We start from the raw sequence: 25,303 nt of genomic DNA on the forward strand, positions 1-25,303 counted from the left end.
CAAATTAAGGAATAAAAACCATATGATCACCTCAATAGATGCAGAAAAAGCTTTTGACAAAATTCAACACCCATTTATGATAAAAACTCTCCAGAAAATGGGAATAGAGGGAACCTACCTCAACATAATAAAGGCCGTATATGACAAACCCACAGCAAACATCATACTCAATGGTGAAAAACTGAAAGCGTTTCCACTAAGATCAGGAACAAGACAAGGATGTCCACTCTCGCCACTCTTATTCAACATAGTTTTAGAAGTCCTAGCCATGGCAATCAGAGAAGAAAAAGAAATAAAAGGAATACAAATTGGAAAAGAAGAAGTAAAACTGTCACTGTTTGCAGATGACATGGTAGTATACATAGAAAATCCTAAAGATGCCACCAGAAAACTACTGGAGTTCAATGAATTTGGTAAGGTTGCAGGATACAAAATTAATGCACAGAAATCTCTGGCATTCCTATACACTAACAATAAAAAATCAGAAAGAGAAATTAAGGAAATAATCCCATTTACCATTGCAACAAAAAGAATAAAATACCTAGGAATAAACCTGCCTAAGGAAGCAAAAGACTTGTACTCAGAAAACTATAAAACACTGATGAAAGAAATCAAAGATGATGTAAACAGATGGAGAAATATACCATGTTCTTGGATGGAAGAACCAATATTGTGAAAACGACTATACTACCCAAAGCAATCTCCAGATTCAGTGCAATCCCTATCAAACTACAAATGGCATTCTTCACAGAACTAGAACAAAACATTTTATAATGTGTACGGAAACACAAAAGATCCTGAATAGCCAAAGCAATCTTGATAAAGAAAAATGGAGCTGGAGGAATCAGGCTCCCCAACTTCAAACTATACTACAAGTAATCAAGACAGTATAGTACCGGCACAAAAACAGAAATATAGATCAATGGTTCAGGATAGAAAGCCCAGAGATAAACCCATGCACATATGGTCACGTAATTTATAACAAAGGAGGCAAGAACGTACAATGGAGAAAAGACAGCCTCTTCAATAATTGGTGCTGGGAAAACTGGACAGCTACATGTAAAAGAATGAAATTAGAACACTCCCTAACACCATACACAAAAATAAACTCAAAATGGATTAGAGATCTAAATGTAAGACCGGACACTATAAAACTCTTAGAGGAAAACATAGGAAGAACACTCTTTGACATAAATCACAGCACGATCTTTTTTGATCCACCTCCTAGAGTAATGGAAATAAAAACAAAAATAAACAAATGGGACCTAATGAAACTTAAAAGCTTTTGCAAAGCAAAGGAAACTACAAACAAGACGAAAAGACAACCCTCTGAATGGGAGAAAATACTTGCAAACGAATCAATGGACAAAGGATTAATCTCCAAAATATATAAACAGCTCATGCAGCTCACTATTAAAAAAACAAACAACCCAATCAAAAAATTGGCAGAAGACCTAAATAGACATTTCTCCAAAGAAGACATACAGATGGCCAAGAGGCACATGAAAAGATGCTCAACATCACTAATTAATAGAGAAGTGCAAATCAAAACTACAATGAGGTATCACTTCACACCATCAGAATGGCCATCATCAAAAAATCTACACACAATAAATGGTGGAGAGGATGTAGAGAAAAGGAAACTCTTTTGCACTGTTGGTGGGAATGTAAATTGATACAGCCACTATAGAGAACACAGTATGGAGGTTCCTTAAAAAAACTAAAAATAGAACTACCATATGACCCAGCAATCCTGCTACTGGGCATATACCCTGAGAAAACCATAATTCAAAAGGACACATGTACCCCATGTTCACTGCAGCACTATTTACAATAGCCAGGACACGGAAACAACCTAAATGTCCAATGACAGATGAATGAATAAAGAAGATGCGGTACATATATACAATGGAATATTACTCAGCCACAAAAAGGAATGAAATTGGGTCATTTGTAGAGATGTGGATGGACCTAGATTCTGTCATACAGAGTGAAGTAAGTCAGAAAGAGAAAAACAAGTATCGTATATAAATGCATATATGTGGAATCTAGAAAAATGGTACAGATGAACCTATTTGTAGGGCAGGAATAGAGATGTAGACATAGAGAACGGACATGTGGACACAGCAGGGGAAGGGGAGGGTGGGATGAATTGGGAGATAAGGTTTCATATAAATACATTACCATGTGTAAAACAGATAGCTAGTGGGAACCTGCTGTATAGCACAGGGAGCTCAGCTCGGTGCTCTGTGACGACCTAGATGGGTGGGATGGGGGGTGGGGGTGGGAGGGAGATCCAAGAGGGAGGGGATATAGGTATACATATAGCTGATTCACTTCATTGTACAGCAGAAACTAACACAACATTGTAAAGCAATTTTACTCCAATAAAAAAATAAATAAACCTATGGTTACCAGGGGGAAGTTGGGGGGAGGGATAAATTGGGAGATTGGGATTGACATAAACACACTACTACACATAAAACAGATAACTAATAAGGACCTACTGTATAGCACAGGAAACTCTATTCAATACTCTGTAATGGCCTATATGGGAAAAGAATCTAAAAGAGTGGATATATGTATATGTATAAAGATTCACTTTGCTGTACATCTGAAACTAATACAACATTGTAAATCAAGTATACTCCAATAAAAATATTTAAAAAAAAAAAGGAATTGAGCTTTAGTTAGACTCAGTCCACCTTTGTTTTCAAATGTCTCAAGGATGAGATGTCTTGTATTTGTTGCAGGCCCCTCCCTATAGTAGGACTTTATCTTCTAAGCACTGTAAGATTGCATGAGATTTCACTTACCCTGGTCTACTACTCTCCTGTGCTACCCCAGCACTCAGCAAACATCCCACTGGGAAAAACAAAAGTATGTTCCAGAACCCAATCTGTCATGCCAGCCTACATGATTGTCAAAAGTTCCACTGATTTATCCTCCTCCAGGAGAACCCCTCTGCCTAGACCAAGTCCAGTATTCAACCCATGTTAAAACTTGGCAAATGTTTTTGGGAAGAAAATAGCTGATGATCTCAGCTCACATAAGATGGGCTCTTTCTTCAGTGGACTCTTAGCTCATCTAGTCCTTGTTACTTCTACATGTCTCTGATGATTTTAAAAATATGATATCTGTACTTTGTCATTTTTTCCTAGTTGTTGCAGTGGGAATGATGGCTGTCACTACTTATTGCATTCTACTTAGAAGCAAAAGCCTTTGCATAACTTTTTAAACCCTTTTATTGTAAAATAAAATATTGATACAGAAAGCCACACAAGAACACATGTATAGTTTAATAAGTTATTATAAGGAAAGTCTACTTATAACCACCATCTAGGCCAAGAAAAATAACTTTGCCTCCCACACTGGAAGCCCTTCCACGTGTCCCTTTCCAATCTCAAAACCTTCCCCCAGGCAGGGTAACCATTATCCTAACTTTTACAGTAATCACTTCCTTGTGTTTCTTTATAGTTTTATCACCCACGTGTGCATCCCTAGACACTTACGTATTAAATTTTTTTTTGTATTTTTATTTACTTATTTTGTATTTTTTAATTTTTTGGTCATGCCACGCAGCACGCAGGATCTCAGTTCCCTGACCAGGGATCTAACCCGTGCCCCCTGCCATGGAAGCATGGGGTCTTAACAACTGGACCACTTTTTCATATTTTTAAAAAGTCTCCTTTTTTCTACAGGTTTTCCCTCTATTCTCCTTCTCCCTCCCCCACTCCCAGAATTCATGTTTTAGAACCTGGGGCATTTGACCTGCAACTTCTCCCACAATATGGATTTGATCGACTGTACACTTATAGCGCAGCTCTACACATTGGCCTGTCCTCTGTATGTTCTGCAAACTGGCAGCTGGATTCAGAGGTTAGATCAGACCACGTTTGGTCCCTTTGGCAAGACTATAGAAGGTGGTGTGTTAGGAGCTGTTATTAATTCCTAGGTGCATTAATTTACGGAGTGTTGCAATATGGTGATATTCTATCCTTTATTTTCTTTTGCTGGAATACTTTTTAAAAAGAAACAATCCTCTTATCTACGGATCCTCTCTCTCTCTCCCCCACTCCTTGCCTCTCCTTCTCTCTCCTCTCTCACTCTCTCTCTGCTTCTGTTTCTTTCTCTCTCTCTCTCTCTGCCTCTGTTTCCTACTATTTTTTTTTATTTTTTATTTTTATTTATTATTTATTTATTATTATTATTTTTTTAATTTTTGGCTGTGTTGGGTCTTCGTTTCTGTGTGAGGGCTTTCTCCAGTTGCGGCGAGTGGGGGCCACTCTTCATCGCGGTGCGCGGGCCTCTCACTATCGCGGCCTCTCTTGTTGCGGAGCACAGGCTCCAGACGCTCAGGCTCAGTAGTTGTGGCTCACAGGCCCAGTTGCTCCGCGGCATGTGGGATCTTCCCAGACCAGGGCTCGAACCCGTGTCCCCTGCATTGGCAGGCAGATTCTCAACCACTGCGCCACCAGGGAAGCCCTGTTTCCTACTATTTTATTATCCAATTCATATGTGATACAGTTGGTAAAAGAAAACCTGGATATATGCTTCCTAGTTTTCAAGATAATAAATAAAATCTTCCAAAGGTAACTAAGTAGGGTTTTTTTTTAAAGTATCAACAGGAACCCATAGATTTAAATATATTTATTGGATTTTAATCAATTACAATTATTATCTCTTTTAAGGTTAAAATTGTGTCATCTTTGGTCAGTGGAACATCTTCAAATTGACTCTTGAATCTTTTTGATATCTAGTAGTCTTTGATAGCATGCTTGCTATCTGGCATGACAAGATGGTCCAGGCTCATCTACACATTCCCCGTCCTAAATCTGGAATCAGACATTTCTCCAAGAAGCCCTGGTTTCTTTTAGTGGGAAACGGAATTTCAAGACAGTCAGGGAGTGGAGATGTTCACTGACTTGGCTGGTCATTATTTCTAGGCCTCTTCAGTTGACACAGCTAGAATATAATTTTTTTTTAAGAAAAATTTAACTCAAATTCAGGACAACAAGGTGTTTTACTTAAACTCTTCTATTTTACATCCATATTCTTCCATATCTTCCTGGTTTTCAAGGACACAGAAGAGGACAGAATCAGAATAACCAATACTCATTTCCTTTATTCCACATTATACACATAGCAGTCTTAAAATAGCAATATTATCATTTCACTATTCCTGAGAATTAAAATTTCTTTCTGCATCTCTCTTCCATTCTTCCCCCACTTTAAAAATTAGTTGAACTAATTTACATTGAGTGACGATACAGCCAGGGCATGCTACACTCTCTTATAACCCTTATTTAGTCATAGTTCTCAGATTTACTGTATGTTTCATGTTCACTATTAGTCCTCTGTCAATCTCTCTCTAGTAATTTTTCTGAAGCTTGTTCTCTAGTAGATTCCTCAGAAACAACTCATGGGAACGTTTCCTGATTTCTTACATGTTAACAGTTTGTCTCTGCCTTTTATACTTCAAGGTCAGTTTCTCTAGGTAAAAAATCATTGGCTTACATTTTCTTTGGATATCTTAAATATGTTACTCCATTTTCTTCTGGCATAAAGTATTGCTTCAAAAAATCTGATAATAATCTAAATTTTTTCCCTTATAAGTAACATGTATTTTTTTGTTGATAACTAAAGGATTTTTTTCCTTTTTCTTCAAGGTCCAGTAATTTTATTAGAATATGTCTTAGTGTTCATTGTTCTGGGTCAGTATTCAGAGGATATAGCGTATTATTTCAATAAACCATTTCAATGTTTAAAAAATTACAACAGGAAAATAATTTTGAATCACAGTTTTTAGCATCTGCTCTGTTCCCTTGTTTTCATTTTCTTCTTCATGGACTCCTATTATCTGTATAGTGGATTTTTACCTGTCTTCAATATTTGTTGCTGTCTCTCAAATCCTTTTTACTTCTTTATTTCTTTTTGACTTTAAAACTTTCCTCTTTTTCACCTTCTATTTGTCTTTTGGCATTATCTGTTTTGCTTATTTGTTCTAATTTAACCCTTCATTCTAAAGTGATTTTTTCTTACATTTGTAATATTTTTCTGCATTTTGTCATCTCATTTCTGAGCTTTTCAGATTCTGACTTGTGTGTTTTCATATCTTGCACTGTTTTCCTAATGCCTTTTAGCATATTTCTGAAATAGTTGATTAGTTTTGATCTGTTCTGTAGTTGTATCTTTCTGGTGTGCTTTCATTCTCTATAGAGACGTAATTGCTGCTTATTCTCTCTCCATATATTAGCTTTAATGGGATCTAGCCTCAATACCTTTCTGTTGCTCATTTTTACATGAAATGAGTTTTCCGGAACTCTTAGAAGAAAGAGTGGTTTGTGCTAATACTTCCAGTTTCATGGAGTTCCCTCTTTTTTTTTTTTTCATGTAGCATTAAAAAATATAGTGGTTTGCCTCCTGAGATGTATTGGCTTTATTCAATACTCCTACTTTTAACCTGGCCTTCTCTTTTCACTGTATCTGTTGTCCTTGTCCTGCTCAATTTTGACTCTGCTCCCAGAAGTCTGGGCCCTGTCCTGGAAGGCCATCTTGGCTGGTCAATTTTGAGGGTTCCTAGTGACTAGATGGCTCTAGCCCAACTGGCTCTCAACTGGGGTGACTGTGCCTCCAACCCCACCCCCCAGGACATGTGGCAACGTCTGGGGACATTTTTGGTTATTACAACCAGGCATGTGCTAGTGGCACTTAGTCTGTAGAGGCCAAGGATGCTGTTAAACACCCTACCGTGAACAGGACAGCCCCTCCCCCACCCAACAAAGACTTCTTCTGAAATTATCCAAACTTTCAGTAGTCCTGAGGTTGAGAAACCCCAGTAAATCCTTCAGGTCTTACTGCAGGTCCCTTCCTGCACTTACTCTATATTGGGAGTGAGCAAAACCTTTCTTAGTTTCAACTGTTTTTCATAAATTTTCCCCTCACACTTTCTAGTAAATATGTATTGGCTATTTTGGGTTTCTTCTGTTCTTACATCTGTCAGACTTCTGATTGCTTCTCGCTGTTTTCTCCTACACAGACAATGATATCATGCCGGTCTTTTGGCTATTGGGAGTTTGTCTTTGCCTACTTGTGTCTTGGGGTTTACAAGGACACCCTTTACCCTAGTTTATTTAAAATGTTGTCCATAGGATTTTTTAATTAAATTGTGGTAAAATGTACATAAAATTTGCCATTATAACCACTTTTAAGTATATGGTTTAATAGTGTTAAGTACATTTACATTGTCATACAACCAAGCTCCATAACTTGCCTGTAGGGTTTTTTTTTTTAAATTAATTAATTAATTATTTATTTTTGGCTGCGTTGGGTCTTCGTTGCTGTGCGCGAGCTTTCTCTAGTTGCGGTGAGCGGGGGCTACTCTTCCTTGCAGTGCATGGGCTGCTCATTGCGGTGGCTTCTGTAGGCTTCAGTTGTCATGGCATGCGGGCTCAGTAGTTGTGGCTTGCGGGCTCAGTAGTTGTAGCACACAGGCTTAGTTGCTCTGCAGCATGTGGGATCTTCCCGGACCAGGACTTGAACCCATGTCCCCTGCACTGGCTGGCGGATTCCTAACCACTGCGCCACCAGGGAAGTCCCTGCCTGTAGGTTTATAGCTTTTCTGTTTATTGCTCTGTTTTTATGTGGGAATTTCGAGAGATTAAAAAATTATGCGGTTGGTGCTATTATTTTCCCAGAATCCTCTTGCATAGAATTTTGAAAGTGAAGAAATAAGTTTCTTGACAGACAGATAAAAAGGAACTGGCATTGCTTTCAAGAGTTACCTGCAACTTTATCTCTAAGACAGAGTTAAATTCTTCTACTTAAACATGGTAACCCAACTAGTAAATGTTATTTCAAAAATTTATCTCTTTTTAAGAAGTGAGAATGAAGTATAGTATGTTGTTGCCAGTAATCATAGCACATGAGACTCCAAAACCTAATCTCTAAGATAGAATGATAAAAAAATGACAGGGCAAGAAATTAAAAACAGAATCTATTTCACCAAAATTAACTGATTTGTAAAAGTATAGGGGCTTCCCTGGTGGCTCAGTGGTTAAGAATCCACCTGCCAATGCAGGGGACACGGGTTCGAGCCCTGGTCTGGGAAGATCCTACGTGCCGTGGAGCAGCTAAGCCCATGCACCACTACTGACCCTGTGCTCTAGAGCCTGCGAGCCACAACTACCAAAGCCCGTGCGCCTAGAGCCTGTGTTCTGCAACAAGAGAAGCCACTGCAATGAGAAGCCTGCACACGGCAAGGAAGAGTAGCCCCCACTCTCTGCAACTAGAGAAAAGCCCATATGTAGCAACGAAGACCCAATGCAGACAAAAAAAAAAAAAAAGTATACAGTAAATCATGGCAACCCACCAAGATTTCCCCAAGTATACTACAAGAATTAATGAGAGGGGCCAGGGACTTCCCTGGTGGTCCAGTGGATAAGACTCCATGCTCCCAATGCAGGGGGCCTGGGTTTGATCCCTGGTTGGGGAACTAAGATCCCACACACCGCAACTAGAGAGCCGGCATGCCTCAACTACTGAGCCTGCGTGCCGCAACTAGAGAAGCCCTGCTACAAAGACCCTGGGTGCCACAACAAAGACCCAGCACAGCCAAAATAAACAAACAAACAAGTAAATAAATAAAAACTTAAAAAAAAATGAGAATCCACATACAAAATACCTTGGAGTCTTTATAAGGTATGCTACACAAAGAATTATTGCTTTAATCATTTTTTCTGGAGGAAGTCTGAGCAAAATCATTCCAATTACTGGGGAAAAAAAATCAGAACAGATCTCAGAAGTGGTATCCTTGATATCATATATAAAATGAAATTTAAAATATGATTCCAACACTTCAATATTAGGCTCAGTCAGTGTAACACATAATTTAAAAAATTGGGCTATATCTTTCATCTTCCTAGACTTTAAAGTTAACTGAAAACTTTTTCCTTAAGGCCCATGGGAAATCTACTGAATAGTGAATCCCTAGTGTCCTAAATTGTTTCTTTTAAAAAACTGAAAATGACTTAAAAAAAAAATCACCTCTCAACGATGTTGAGGCAAGACACTCCATCCTGGCCACCCACAGCATAGAGAAAGCCTCCAAGCACAGCCACACCAACACTTGTCCTGCAGGTGCTTGTAGGAGCAACGTCACTGCTCCATTGGTTTGTTTTGGGGTCATACCTGCAGAGAACACGTCAAGAACACAGTTCGTATTACACGAAGAGGGCTATGTTTATATATGCAATGATATATAATATGATATATATATTCTTTCCCCAAATATGGGCTGATAAATAACTAAATATGTGATAGTCTAATTTATATATAGTTTTTGAAATTCAGTTTTACTTAAAAAGTTACACATAAATATATTTTCTTTAAAAATTTTTTTCAGAATGTTATAGATAAAGCTAAAGTTCTCTTTGAGTTCCACCCAATTTCTGTTCTTTTCCCATTTTGATTTGGTGTACATCCTTCAAGATTTTTTGGTAAAACTCTTTTAAATAGGTATATATCTATCCACATATATATATTTCTTTATATGCAAGCATGTTTTCTGTACATAAGTAATGCCACATATTACTCATTGCTTTTTCACTCAATATATTTCTGAGATCTATTCATAATAGATATAGCTCTAGATTTCTCTTTTGAACTATTTCATTATATTGTGTGTGCCATGTATTATTTAAATCATATTTCTATTGATGTATCCTTACATTGTCTGTGACAGTTTGTTATTAAAAACAGTGATCACCCTTGTATATTTCTGCTTGTGCAATGGATGATGAGAAGCAGAATCATGGAGCATAGAGTATATTCATTTTTTTTTTTAACATCTTTATTGGAGTATAGTTGCTTTACACTGTTGGGTTAGTTTCTGCTGTATAACAAAGTGAATCAGCTATATGTACACATATATCCCCATATCCCTTCCCTCTTGCATCTCCCTTCCACCCTCCCTATCTAAGCCCTCTAGGTGGTCACAAAGCACCGAGCTGATCTCCCTGTGCTATGCAGCTGCTTCCCACTAGCTATCTATTTTACTTTTGGTAGTGTATATATGTCCATGCCACTCTCTCACTTCGTCCCAGCTTACCCTTCCCCCTCCCTGTGTCCTCAAGTCCATTCTCTATGTCTGCGTATTTATTCCTGTCCTGCCCCTAGGTTCATCAGAACCATTTTTTTTTTTTAGATTCCGTATATATGTGTTAGCATACAGTATTTTTCTCTTTCTGACTTACTTCACTCTGTATGACAGACTCTAGATCCATCCACCTCACTACAAATAACTCAATTTATTTCTTTTTATGGCTGAGTAATAATCCATTGTATATATGTGCCACATCTTCTTTATTCAATCATCTGTTGATGGACACTTAGATTGGTTCCATGTCCTGGCTATTGTGAATAGAGCTGCAATGAACATTGTGGTACATGACTCTTTTTGAATTATGGTTTTCTCAGGGTATATGCCCAGTAGTGGGACTGGTAGGTCATACGGTAGTTCTATTTTTAGTTTTTTAAGGAAGCTCCATACTGTTCTCCATAGTGACTGTATCAATTTACATTCCCACCAACAGTGCAAGAAGGTTCCCTTTTCTCCACACCCTCTCCAGCATTTATTACTTGTAGATTTTTTGATGATGGCCATTCTGACCAGTGTGAGGTGATACCTCATTGTAGTTTTGACTTGTATTTTTCTAATGATTAGCGATGTTGAGCATCCTTTCATGTGTTTGTTGGCAATCTGTATGTCTTCTTTGGAGAAATGTCTATTTAGGTCTTCTGCCCATTTTTGGGATGGGTTTTTTTTTTTTTTGATATTGAGCTGCATGAGTTGCTTGTATATTTTGGAGATTAATCCTTTGTCAGTTGCTTCGTTTGCAAATATTTTCTCCCATTGTGAGGGTTGTCTTTTTATCTTGCTTATGATTTCCTTTGCTGTGCAAAAGCTTTTAGGTTTCCTTAGGTCCCATATGTTTATTTTTGTTTTTATTTCCATTTCGCTAGGAGGTGGGTCCAAAAGGATCTTGCTGTGATTTATGTCATAGAGTGTTCTGCCTATGTTTTCCTCTAAGAGTTTTATAGTGTCTGGCCTTACATTTAGGTTTTTAATCCATTTTGAGTTTACTTTTGTGTATGGTATAAGGGAGGGGTCTAATTTCATTCTTTTACATGTAGCTGTCCAGTTTTCCCAGGACCACTTATTGAAGAGGTGTCTTTCCTCCATTGTATATTCCTGCCTCCTTTATCAAAGATAAGGTGACTGTATGTGCGTGGGTTTATCTCTGGGCTTTCTATCCAGTTCCATGGATAAATATTTCTGTTTTTGTGCCAGGACCATACTGTCTTGATTACTGTAGCTTTGTAGTATAGTCTGAAGTCAGGGAGTCTGATTCTTCCAGCTCCATTTTTCTTTCTCAAGATTGCTTTGGCTATTCGGGTCTTTTGTGTTTCAATAGAACTTGTGAAATTTTTAGTTCTAGTTCTGTGAAAAATGCCATTGGTAGTATGATAGGGATTGCACTGAATCTGTAGATTGCTTTGGGTAGTAGAGTCATTTTGACAATGTTAATTCTTCCAATCCAAGAACATGGTACATCTCTCCATCTCTTTGTATCACCTTTCATTTCTTTCATCAGTGTCTTATAGTTTTCTGCATACAGGTCTTTTGTCTCCTTAGATAGGTTTATTCCTAGGTATTTTATTCTTTTTGTTGCAGTGGTAAATGGGAAGTGTTTCTGTAATTTGTCTTTCAGATTTTTCATCATTAGTGTATAGGAATGCAAGAGATTTCTGTGCATTAATTTTGTATCCTGCTACTTTACCAAATTCATTGATTAGCTCTAGTAGTTTTCTAGTAGTATCTTTAGGATTCTCTGTGTATAGTATCATGTCATCTGCAAACAGTGACAGCTTTACTTCTTCTTTTCTGACTTGGATTCCGTTTATTTCTTTTTTGTCTCTGATTGCTGTGGCTAAAACTTCCAAAACTATGTTGAATAATAGTGGTGAGAGTGGGCAACCTTGTCTTGTTCCTGATCTTAGAGGAAATGGTTTCAGTTTTTCACCATTGAGAACGATGTTGGCTGTGGGTTTGTCATATATGGCCTTTATTATGTTGAGGTAGCTTCCCTCTATGCCTGCTTTCTGGAGAGTTTTTATCATAAATGGGTGTTGAATTTTGTCAAAAGCTTTTTCTGCATCTGTTGAGATTATCCCATGGTTTTTATTCTTCAACTTAATATGGTGTATCACATTGATTGATTTGCATATATTGAAGAATCCTTGCATTCCTGGGATAAACCCCACTTGATCATGGTGTATGATCTTTCTAAGGTGTTGTTGGATTCTGTTTGCTGGTATTTTGTTGAGGATTTTTGCATCTGTGTTTATCAGTGATATTTGCCTGTAGTTTTCTTTTTTTGTGACATCTTTGTCTGGTTTTGGCATCAGAATGATGGTGGCCTCGTAGAATGAGTTTGGGAGTGTTCCTCCCTCTGCTGTATTTTGGAAGAGTTTGAGAAGGATAGGTGTTAGCTCTTCTCTAAATGTTTGACAGAATTCGCCTATGAAACCATCTGGTCCTGGGCTTCTGTTTGTTTTAAGATTTTTAATCACAGTTTCAATTTCAGTGCTTGTGACTGGTCTGTTTATATTTTCTATTTCTTCCTGTTTCAGTCTCAGAACATGGTGCTTTACTAAGAATTTGTCTATTTCTTTCAAGTTGTCCAATTTATTGGCATACAGTTGCTTGTAGTAATCTCTCATGATCCTTTGTATTTCTGCAGTGTCAGTTATTACTTCTCCTTTTTCATTTCTAAGTCTGTTGATTTGAGTCTTCTCCCTTTTTTTCTTGATGAGTTTGGCTAATGGTTTATCAATTTTGTTTTATTTCTGATCTGATCTTTATGATTTCTTTCCTTCTGCTAACTTTGGGGTTTTTTAGTTCTTCTTTCTCTAATTGCTTTAGGTATAAGGTTAGGTTGTTTATTTGAGATTTTTCTTGTTTCTTGAGGTGGGATTGTATTGCTATAGACTTCCCTCTTCGAACTGCTTTTGCTGCATCCCATAGGTTTTGGGTCATCGTGTTTTCACTGTCACTTGTTTCTAGGTATTTTTTGATTTCCTCTTTGATTTCTTCAGTGATCTCTTGGTTATTTAGTAGCATACTGTTTAGCCTCCATGTGTTTGGATTTTTTACAGTTTTTTCCCTGTAATTTATATCTAGTCTCATAGCATTGTAGTTGGAAAAGACAGTTGATATGATTTCAATTTTCTTAAATTTACCAAGGCTTGATTTGTGCACCAAGATATGATCTATCCTAGAGAATGTTCCATGAGCACATGAGAAGAAAGTTCTGTTGTTTTTGGATGGAATGTCCTATAAATAAAAATTATGTCCATCTTGCCTAGTGTGTCATTTAAAGCTTGTGTTTCATTATTTATTTTCATTTTGGATGATCTGTCCATTGGTGAAAGTTGGATGTTAAAGTCCCCTACTATTATTGTGTTACTGTTGATTTCCCCTTTTATTGCTGTTAGCATTTGCGTTATGTATTGAGATGCTCCTATGTTGGGTGCATAAATATTTACAATTTTCATATCTTCTTCTTGGATTGATCCCTTGATCATTATGGTAGTGTCCTTCTTTGTCTCTTGTAATAGTCTTTATTTTAAAATATATTTTTTCTGATATGTGAATTGCTACTCTAGCTTATTTTTGATTTCCATTTGCATGGAATATCTTTTTCCATCCCCTCACTTTCAGTCTGTATGTGTCCCTAGGTCTGAAGTGGGTCTCCTGTAGACAGCATATATGCGGGTCTTGTTTTTGTATCCATTCAGCCAGTCTGTGTCTTTTGGTTGGAGCATTTAATCAATTTACATTTAAGGTAATTATCGATATGTATGTTCCTCTTACCATTTTCTTAATTGTTTTGGGTTTGTTTTTGTAGGTCTATTCCTTCTCTTGTGTTTCCTGCCTAGAGAAGTTCCTTTAGCATTTGTTGTAAAGCTGGTTTGGTGGTGCTGAATTCTCAGTTTTTGCTTGTCTGTAAAGGTTTTAATTTCTCTCTTGAATCTGAAAGAGATCCTTGCTGGGTAGAGTAATCTTGGTTGTAGGTCTTTCCCTTTCATCACTTTAAATATGTCCTGCCACTCCCTTCTGGCTTGCAGAATTTCTGCTGAAAGATCAGTTGTTAAACTTATGGGGATTTCCTTGAATATTATTTGTTGCTTTTCCCTTGCTGCTTTTAATATTTTTTCTTTGAATTTAATTTTCAATAGTTTGATTAATATGTGTCTTGGTGTGTTTCTCCTTGAATTTATCCTGTATGGGACTCGTGGTGCTTCCTGGACTTGATTGACTTTCCTTTCCTGTGTTAGGAAAGTTTTCAACTATAATCTCTTCAAATATTTTCTCAGACCCTTTCTTTTTCTCGTCTTCTTCTGGGACCCCTATAATTTGAATGTTGGTGTGTTTAATGTTGTCCCAGAGGTCTCTGAGACTGTCCTCAGTTCTTTTCATTCTTTTTTCTTTATTCTGCTCTGCAGTAGTTATTTCCAGTATTTTGTCTTCCAGGTCACTTATCCGTTCTTCTGCCTCAGTTATTCTACTCTTGATTTCTTCTAGAGAATTTTAAATTTCATTTATTGTGTTGTTCATCATTGTTTGTTTGCTCTTTAGTTCTTCTAGGTCCTTGTTAAACGTTTCTTGAATTTTCTCCATTCCGTTTCCAAGATTTTGGATCACCTTTACTATCATTACTCTGAATTCTTTTTCAGGTAGACTTCCTATTTCCTCTTCATTTGTTTGGTCTGGTGGGTTTTTTACCTTGCTGCTTCATCAGCTGCATAGTTCTCTGTCTTCTCATTTTGTTTAACTTTAGAGGAGCTGGGTCTTAGCATTGATTGATATTACGTGGGGCCGGGAGGTCTCTGGTGGTCCAGTGTCTTGAACTTGGCTCTCCCACCTCAGAGGCTCAGGCCTGACACCAGGCCGGAGCACCAAGACCCTGTCAGCCACACAACTCAGAAGAAAAGGGAGGAAAAAAGAAAGAAAAAAATAAAGTAAAATAAAATAAAGTACATTAAAACAAATTATTAACGTAAAAAATAATAATTAAAAAAAATGAGAGCAACCAAACCAATAAACAAATCCACCGATGATAACAAGTGTTAAAAACTAAACTAAGATAAACATAAATATCAAAAACAAATCAGCTGTAGACAGCAAACCCTAAGTCTACAGTTGCTCCTAAAGTCCACCACCTCAATTTTGGGATGATTTGTTGTCTATTCAGGTATTCCACAGATGCAGCGTACATCAAGTTGATTGTCAGGATTTAATCCACTGCTCCTGAGGCTGCGTGGAGAAATTTCCCTTTCTCTTCTTTGTTCGCACAGCTCCTGGGGTTCAGCTTTGGTTTTGGTCCCACCTCTGTGTGTAGGTCACCCTCAGGCATCTGTTCCCCGCCAAGACCTCAGGCACCTTTTCCCCACCCAGACAGGAGGGGGTTAAAACAGTGCCTGATTAGGGGGCTCTGGCTCACTCAGGCTGGGCGGAGGGAGGGGTACGGTAGTCATAATTGGAACGCGGGGCGAGCCTGTGGCAGCCGAGGCCAGTGTGACGTTGCAACAGCCTGAGGCATGCCGTGTGTTCTCCTGGGGAAGTTGTCCCTGGATCACGGGATCCTGGCAGTGGCAGGCTGCACAGGCTCCCATGGGGGGTGGTGGATAGTGTCCTGTGCTTGCACACAGGATTCTTAGTGGACAGCGGCGGCAGCCTTAGCATTTCATGCCCATCTTTGGGGTCCAAGCTGATAGCCGCAGCTTGCACCCATCTCTGGAGCTCGCTTAGGCAGTGCTCTGCCTTCTGTGGGCACAGAGGGAAGGAATCGCCTCTTTGTGCACCCAAAACAATGGTCTCTTGCCTCTTCGGCAGGTCTAGCCTTTTTCCCGGACTCCCTCCCAGCTAGCTGTGGTGCACTAGCCCCCTTCAGGCTGTGTTCACGCAGCCAACACCAGTCCTCTCCCTGGGATCTGACCTCCGAAGCCCGAGCCTCAGCTCCCAGCCCCCACCCTCCCCAGCGGGTGAGCAGACAAGCCTCTCAGGCTGGTGAGTGCTGATCGGCACCGATCCTCTGTGCGGGAATCTCTCCGCTTTGCCGTCTGCACCCGTTGCTGTGCTCTCCTCCGTGGCTCCGAAGCTTCCCCCCCGAGCCCCCCATCTCCGCCAGTGAAGGGGCTTCCTAGTGTATGGAAACTTTTCCTCCTTCACAGCTCCCTCCCAGAGGTGCAGGTCCTGTCCCTATTCTTTTGTCTCTGTTTTTTCTTTTTTCTTTTGCCCTACACAGGTATGTGGGGATTTTCTTCCCTTTTGGGAAGTCTGAGGTCTTCTGCCAGCATTCAGTAGATGTTCTGTAGGAGCTGTTCCACTTGTAGATATATTTTTGATATATTTGTGGGGAGCAAGGTGATCTCCACGTCTTACTCCTCTGCCATCTTGAAGGTCCCCCTCTTCATTTTTAATTAAAATACTATCAAATTGCTCTTTTTGTAGCTATATATTTGTTTTTAATATCATTAATTTTTCTTTCCAGTTAATTTCTTCTATTTTCTTGGGTTTTGTTGCTCTTTTTATAACTTTTTGATTTAAAAGCATGATTTATTTTCCCGTCTTTTTTATTTTCAAATGAATGCACATAAGTTATAATGTATATAAATTTGCCTCTGAATATTACTTTAGTTGCAGACCACACATTTTGATATTTATGGGCTTCACTGTTATTAAGTTGTAAATATGTAATCATTTCCACCCTTATTTAGTTAACTCAATTTGTTTTTTTTTTTTACATATTTTATTTATTTATTTACTTATTTTTATTTATGGCTGTGTTGGGTCTTCGTTTCTGTGTGAGGGCTTTCTCCAGTTGCGGCAAGTGGGGGCCACTCTTCATCGCGGTGCACGGGCCTCTCACTATCGCGGCCTCTCTTGTTGTGGAGCACAGGCTCCAGACGCGCAGGCTCAGTAGTTGTGGCTCACGGGCCTAGTTGCTCTGCGGCATGTGAGATCTTCCCAGACCAGGGCTTGAACCCGTGTCCCCTGCATTGGCAGGCAGATTCTCAACCACTGCGCCACCAGGGAAGCCCACTCAATTTGTTTTTAAGTGTGCTTTTATTTTTTAAACTTCTATGGAGCTGATCCCTCTGTTTTTGTTGTTTTTTCTTTTCAACTATACAATCTGTATCTCTAGATCTTGATAGGCTGCAGGGCTTCATAGATGTTTGGTAAGTATCAAGAACACAGCTGAATGAAAAAGGGTTGGATGAGAACAAGAAGCTAGAAGTTATTAAAAAATAAATTATTGTAGGTTTCCAATGTGCCAGGCATTGTCACAGATGTGGGAAAAGACATTTCAATAAACAGTTACAGCCAATGTGATATGTACAAGTATGTTCAAAATACTTGTGAAAGATCAGAGGACTGAGTAACTAACTTGTTTGTATGGTGCTGGAGAAGGCTTTATATAAGAAGTACCATTTGAATCTTTAAAAGATATTCCAGGGAAGAACGAACAGCATGCATATATGTAGGCAAAGAGGCACGAAAGAGGACAGCATGTCTAAGGAACTGCAAACAACTTGGTGGGTCTGCACTAGCGTGTTTAGGGAATAGTGGTGTGCCAGGGGAGACAGACTGGAAAAACAGGTAGAGGTCAGATCATAAAGGACTTGTCTGTCACAGTAAGTGGTCTAGGCTGCCAGCTAGTGCCACAGACACAAAACTAAAGCAACACGTTACATCTGTTTCTAATTAACATCTCAAACAAAACAATATGAATAGGAGAGAAAAACATTTCAAATTGACCCTACTTACCTTTCAACACTATTGAGATAAGAGGACCCATCATGGCCTCCTACTGCATATAACAGGTCATCAAGAACACTGACCCCAACTCCACATCTCCTTTTGCTCATTGAAGCTACCATTCGCCATTCATTGGTCTGTGGATCATATCGTTCAACACTGGAAATGGCATCTCCACTGCACCAACCACCAACTGGGGAAGTAACAAAATGGTCAGGAGAATACCTGTCCTAAAGCATAGAATGTATCACTCACTGCTAACTTTTATTTGGTTAAGTCCTAATGCTTGGGCTTACCAAACGCCTCTAGAAGCAGGTTAAAACATAAGTTACGATTTTTACTTATTCCACTGGGATTGCTATAATCTTTAAAATTTTCTAAATAAGTTAGTATTAGGTCCATTTTACAGAGGAGGGCAAGGACACCAATTCAAATTATATTGGGAAGTAATGTGGCATTTAATGGCTAGAACGTTGAATTTAGTTAGAAAACTAGGGCTTGACTGTTGCCTCTACATAAATGTAATGTATTATCAAAAACCAAAGGAAGAACCATACCTCAGAAGCCTGTTTAAAAAAAAATTTCTTTTATTCTGTTAGGGGAGAGGGATTTCAGCTCATCTACTCATGACCTCATCTTGTGACTAAAAATAATACAAAAATTCTTATGAGTTATAAAATGTTTTGCCTTCTGTTTAATCTGCAGTCTGTACTGAATTTTACAATATCCAACATGACATTCAGGATCAGAACACATTTTGAAGAAATTACATTTTTCATAAGTAAGTAATACTCAGAATAACAGGTTCAAACTGAGCTCAATAAAGCTTCTCTGAGTGTTCCCTGAAAAAAAGTGTAATTATAGCAGATAAATTTAATTTGTTATTCTTTAAAATCATCTCTATTTCAATCTAAAATAAGAGCTAGATTCTGGAGCTTAAAAAGTGAAGTCTAAGGATAACTTAACCTCAAAACATTTGAAAACTAATGGTTTCTAGGAGGTCTCAATAACTTCCTGAGCCAGAATAAAATGGGAATGTTTCTAACCTTCTTCTGGTGGATTTGAAAACTCATTCCTTATTTCAAATCTCAATATGCTGTATACATTTTATTTTATTATGATTTCATTTAAATTAGGATATTCAACTAATACTAAATCACAGTAAGTTTTATATATATTAATTTGCTTAAATTTGAATTCTGTTCTGGGATATATGCCTGGAGTTTCAATATCAGAGAAAACATCTTAACTTCCAACATAAAATTTGGCTGCAAATGTGAGGGTTATAAGCACTTGAGACAAATCAAACAGCCTAATCATTAAACCTCAGGCACAATTTATAATGAAAGCTATTAAAACCAGCTTTTTATTGGATTACACGGCTCCAAATCAAGTTAATATCACTTCATAATCTGTGTTCTTTGATACTAAAGAAAAAAAAATAGGCCGTTAGGAAATCAAATTTAAACCTTTCCTGTGACCTGGGGAAACAAGAAAAGGAAAAAGTTGTTCAATTCCACTGCCTCATGGCAATTTTATGTGCATTATGATTTCCAAGGCAGCAGGTGATAGTATAATGGGGACAGAACTAGCTAAGTTATTATTACAAGCCAATACACTGTACTTAGCAAGATAAAGTGTATGCATAGTTTCTGTTGTGAGAACTCTCAATTTGTGTTAAGTGATGTACTTAAGACAAAATATTGCTGAAAAGGTGACATATAGTTTTATATGCGTGAGATGTTGACTGTGAAAAGAATTACTTCACAGACAGATTTGATAAAAAAGTGTTACCTTAAAGTAGGCAACTTTCACAAAGTGTCTGGAATAAGGATCACTGAACTGAATACTAAAAAAAAAAAATCCCCAACAAAACAGAAGCACAGAATTGAAAAGCATCAAGAAACCTAATGGAAAACAAGAGGACAAGCCAGAAGACATCAGTAGGAGTAAAATGCTGAGTTAAAAAACTACTGAGATTATAGAATTCATCTTAGGCTTCCAGGATGAAGAAATGAAGACTCAATTTTCCAAAGTTACGTGAGAAATGGTAATTTGGCATTCCAAAGATAATGAAAAAATTGCAATAAAAACCAAAGCAAATTAAGGATTAAGTTTTAAGTAGAGACAGGTGGATCAAGATCTAAAATAATGTCAGTGGAACAGTATCACTCAAGAACAGAGGTCAGATCTGGATAGCATAAAAAGACTGAGAAAGCAGGGAAAACCAATACAGTTGTAAAGAAAAAGACCTAATGGTTTTTCTCTACAAATGAAAAAGGAAACTTTAATAGTGTAAAAGAAGTGACATATGATTTAACTTTTCTTCTTTATGTTTTTCTGTGTTAACAAATATTTCTATATTTCATGTGTATTCACTTCTATGATCAGAAAAACTTTTAAAAAGTGTTATTTACAAATAGGTTATCATGGGACTTCCCTGGTGGTCCAGTGGTAAAGAATCCACCTTCCAGTGTAGGGGACATGGGTTCAATCCCTGGTCCGGGAACTAAGATCCCACATGCTGCGGGGCAACTAAGCCCGCACCACAACTACTGAGTCCGTGTGCCTCAACCAGAGAGCCCACGTGCTGCAAACTACAGAGCCCATATGCTCTGGAGCCTGTGCACCACAACTACAGAGCCCACGTGCTCTGGAGCCCACGCCACAACTAGAGAGAAAACCCGCACCCCACACTAGAGAGAAGGCTGTGCACCGCAACAAAGAGCCCATGCCGCAATGAAAGATCCCACATACCACAACGAAGATCCTGCATGCCGCAACTAAGACCCGACGCAGCCAAAAATAATAAATAAATTAAATAAATATTAAAAAAAAAAGGTTATCTTTCATGCACAAAGTGACATTAGCAATCCATTATTGTTTTCCAATTTTCCTTTTCCATTAATCATGATGGGTCGACGCTAATTTCTCACTAGTGTTCCTCAGGATCAACAGCATGCAATTAATCTTTATTGAGTGCCTGCTCTGACAAGATTGCTATACACTCTGGAAACTACAAAAATAAATCAGAGATGGTCCTTGCTCTGAAGTAGTTAAAAATATAGTAGAGGAATCAGATACCCAATCAGCAATATGAAATTATGAGATTACTAGCAAGAGTTTGAGATCATGAAATTGATCCAATTTAACTGGCTTCTAAAGAAGGCAAAGTGTGATTTCATTAATACCATGATTTAATCAACAGAGGCTAATGAGATTTTAGTGAAGATGGTTACACATTGAAAACATGGCACCTGACAATTTATAATCATATTATATTGGAAGAATATGGTGGGAACCAGCAGGATAAAGATGGCAGCTGTTGAGTAATTCAAATCAAGTTTAAATTTCTATTTAATGGAGCTACATTATTGTCTCTCAGCATCCCCAAAGGTGTACCTTGTCTAGTTCCACTGGGTTGGTAACCCCCACTGAATCCATAAAGAACCCTGGACCTGAAATGTATTGTACGTTCCATAAACCTATTTGGCTTAGTTTCTAGCTTTTGATCATAGGAAGGTTCTCTTCTGTTCCATTTTCTCCTGAGTTCCCATTATCCTCCCCTCTTCCTTAACCTAGTTCTTAATTCACTGCCAGAATGTTCTGAGGCTGATGAAACAGTAGTATACTGTTATCCCTTCTCCAGGTACTATAACAGCCAAATAAAATAGTTAATAGATCTTGATAACAATGGATATACCTCCACAAAGATGGCCCTACTAGTACTAGAATTCCTGAAATCAACATGACATCATGAAAATAAACCTTAGGTACCAAATAATTAGATCTTGCATCCTTCTAATTAAAAAAAAAAATAGATAACTGACTTTCATAATTGGGGAAACAGAAACTCTGATGTAATTTATAGCATTCTTGTATGTATAGGGAGCTGGCACATAAACTACTTTTATAAATAAAAGACCTTTAACAATATAATTTATCTAGTTTAACCAACAAAGCTAAACAAATGTTATAAAGACCTCCCTGGGAACTTAACCAGATCTGGCAATGAATTTATTCACCGATTTATGGCAACTATAGATGGTATGTGGGAGTGAGGAGGCAGATGTACATAGGTGTGAGCATGCAAGCAAGTAAACCCACATGAGTATGTGAATATGTACCTGTGCATGCATATATAGGAATGAAAGTCATAGGAATAAATAAGAATGATAATAGAAATAAATCTATTAAGAACAATAAACAGAGACATAGGATACTGGGAGTATGGGAGAATTCAGTACATGATGAATTAATAATCAAGTTTGAAATCTAAAACAGAATGAAGGAATGCTTTCAAAAGAGAAGGAAAAAGCCCGATGAGGATTAGACAGAAAAAGAAAATGTGGCATCAATTTTCTTCTTGAAGAAATGCTACAGTCCTCTATGTGAAGAAATTTAGATGAAAAAATTTAAAAAGGAGATCTCAAACATAAATTATCAAATTTTTCTTCTAAAAATGTAAGGGAAAATACATTCCCACATGCCAAGAGAAAACAAAATTGAAGGGAAAAAGATAGGCAAGTGGTTAGGCTGAAGGGGAAGGATACTAGGCCCCAGTGATTACATAGAATTCCCTGATGAAAAGGAATAGAACACTTAACATATCAAACAGAATCCAAGAAAGCCTACATTTAATAGCCATGGAATTACTGAAATGTGGGAGCATAAATACAAAGAATACAATAGGTTCCAGCTAGTTCCATGAATCAGGATTTGAAAAAAATTTTGAAGAGAAAGAACTTGCTATAGACTGAATGTGTCCCTCTGAAATTCATATATTGAAATCTATTCCTCAATGTGATGGTATCAGGAGGTGAGGCCTTAGGGAGGTGCTCTGCCCTCATGAATGGAATTAGTACTCTTATAAAAGAGACTTCAGAGAGATCCCATGCCCCTTCCTCCACATGAGGACATAGCAAAAGATGAAAAGATGGAGTCTATGAAGAAGGACAAAGTGGGCCCTCACCAGACACCAAAATCTGCCGGCACCTTGATCTTGTACTTGCCAGCCTCCAGAACTATAAGAAATAAGTTTCTGTTGTTTATAAGCCACCCAGTATATGCTTTTCTGTTATAGCAGTCTGAACGGACTAAGACAGAACTAGTGAGAAGTTTTACCAAACAGTGAGAACGTTGTTATTCAAGTGACTAAGAGAGCTGAATTTATGTGCACAGAAGTGAAATATCTAAGACTGAAAGTTCTCAGATACTTAGGGGCAGACAGTGGGAGCAGAATGATACAGCAGGATGTCCTGGGCTCAGTCTAGCTCAGGAGAGCTAGGAAAGAGTGTAACTGTTTAATGTAAGATAATGTTTGACAGTTCCATTTAATTATGAGGTGACTGGCACATTGGAATATAAATTCATGCATATGATTTATTATAACAAAACATCCACTGCATGACATTTTTAGATTTATATAAAAATGCAGCACTCTTTTGGAGAGCACCAGTGTTGGATCATGAGTTAAGAGTCAAGATACATCATAAGTTATTTTTTGTTTGTTTGTTTTTAAAAGGTGTGAACTTTTTTTTTTTTACAATTAAAAAAAATATTTTATTTTTTTGGCCATGTGCTGCACAGCATGCTGGTTCTTATTTTTTTTTTTTTTTTGAATAATTTATTTATTTATTTTAGCTGTGTTGGGTCTTCGTTTCTGTGCGAGGGCTTTCTCTAGTTGCGGCAAGCGGGGATTACTCTTCATTGCGGTGCGTGGGCCTCTCACTATCGCAGCCTCTCCTGTTGCGGAGCACAGGCTCCAGACGTGCAGGCTCAGTAGTTGTGGCTCACGGGCCCAGTTGCTCCCCGGCATGTGGGATCTTCCCAGACCAGGGCTCGAACCCGTGTCCCCTGCATTGGCAGGCAGATTCTCAACCACTGCGCCACCAGGGAAGCCCAGCATGCTGGTTCTTAATTCCCCAACCAGGGACTGAACCTGTGCCCCCCGCAGTGGAAGCGCGGAGTCTTGACCACTGGACCACCAGGGAAGTCCACATCATAAATTATTATGCATTTCTTACAGATATCACAACTGACCAAAGGACTACTCAAATGACAGTCTCTCAAGTGGGAAAATATTCGGTTTAGTCACAGTATGTTAAGATACAAACCTGCAAAGAGTACTTCTCCACATCGAATAGGTTTCCGTGGTCTTGTCCTTGGTCCTTGCATTAGTGGTCGTTCTTGAGGCAATAGAAGATAGTTTTTAGCCTCATCTACCAAGTCTCTGTGGAAAAATTCTGCCGTTATTCCAAATGTCTAAATAATATTGTTAGTCAAATCCCAATATGGTTAAGGAATATGTAAGATGGCAAAGGGGAGCAAGCATAAATCAAACCAAATCATGAATGCCAACCAACATTAAAAAGGTCACAAACATGAGAGCAATGATGCCAGTCACACTGTGAGCTGTGAATTGATTGGTATTTCCATCATGACTTCATATCTTACCGCAAATTTAACCTAAAACTCAACATGCTTGAGGCTAACAATAACTTATGGGGAACTAAAAATTACAACTTAATTATCAGCCTGCATAGTTACTGCTTTCTAATGAATTTTACTAGATTTTGCAGGATACTGGCAAAGTAGCACATCAGCCATGACACTAGATATTTGCTAGATTAAAGTAATAAAACTAGGCCAAAAATTGGATTGCTAAAAAGAAACACTCTATTGTCATTTAATATTAATTTTCTATCTGGTACTGTATGAATAGTTTATTCTCAACAAGTCTACTGAGGATGAACACAGTTTTTTTTTTTTTTTCTATTAAGGTACTTTATGAGAAGAACCTAGTAATTACACTTGTTAAATACAATATCCTAACTCAAACTATTTATGTACTTATTTCACTTGAGTCCTTTGAGTGATTCAATGTGTGACTAGTGCAAATTCAATCTGTCACTCTGTTCTTTCTCAACTCTGAAAGTGTTTCCTAAATTACACTATATTTTCATTTCTCTATTTACTTTATATTACATCGAGTAATTTATTCCTGCTGGACCAGTCCCAGGCATGACCCAGTAATGTTCTTCCAGTATATGGCTTTGCTAAGGCCTCATCTGGGTTTATTTATGCTAAAAACAAAAACAAACAAAAACCCCCCAAAATCCCAAGCTGATGGCCAAGAACTTTTTCTAGCTTCCTCAGCTAAAAACAAAGACTGTGATCTCCTAATTACTGGTTTTTAATTAAGTTGTTCAAGGGTTCCTAGAAAGAGTACTATAGAGCTAATACTTAGCGGCCAACACAAAATTAATAGTAACAACAATAATAAGGGCTTAATACATATTAACTCATTTAATCTCCACCACAGCCCTGTGGAATAGGTACTGTTATTATCCCTATTTTATAGATAAAGGAACTGTACCAGAAAGAGGTTTAAGTAACTTGAATAAGGTCACACAGCTA

At 38.0% G+C, this 25,303-nt stretch overlaps 1 protein-coding gene across 3 annotated transcripts in view; it reads right to left on the reverse strand.

Annotated features, from left to right (window-relative positions):
• KLHL20 (kelch like family member 20) overlaps positions 1 to 25,303 on the reverse strand; it is a 79,495-nt gene that overhangs the window by 10,816 nt on the left and 43,376 nt on the right. For all 3 annotated transcript variants that reach the window (XM_082437942.1, XM_082437941.1, XM_082437943.1), the window contains 3 exons: positions 24,001 to 24,116; positions 17,894 to 18,077; positions 9,046 to 9,189 (listed from right to left, as the gene is read on the reverse strand). In XM_082437942.1, coding sequence (XP_082294068.1) covers positions 9,046 to 9,189; positions 17,894 to 18,077; positions 24,001 to 24,116 — 444 coding nt within the window. The remainder of the gene's footprint in view (positions 1 to 9,045; positions 9,190 to 17,893; positions 18,078 to 24,000; positions 24,117 to 25,303) is intronic.

The sequence above is a fragment of the Balaenoptera physalus genome (assembly GCF_965194825.1).
Source record: "Balaenoptera physalus genome assembly, chromosome: 1".
Lineage (NCBI taxonomy): Eukaryota > Metazoa > Chordata > Mammalia > Artiodactyla > Balaenopteridae > Balaenoptera > Balaenoptera physalus.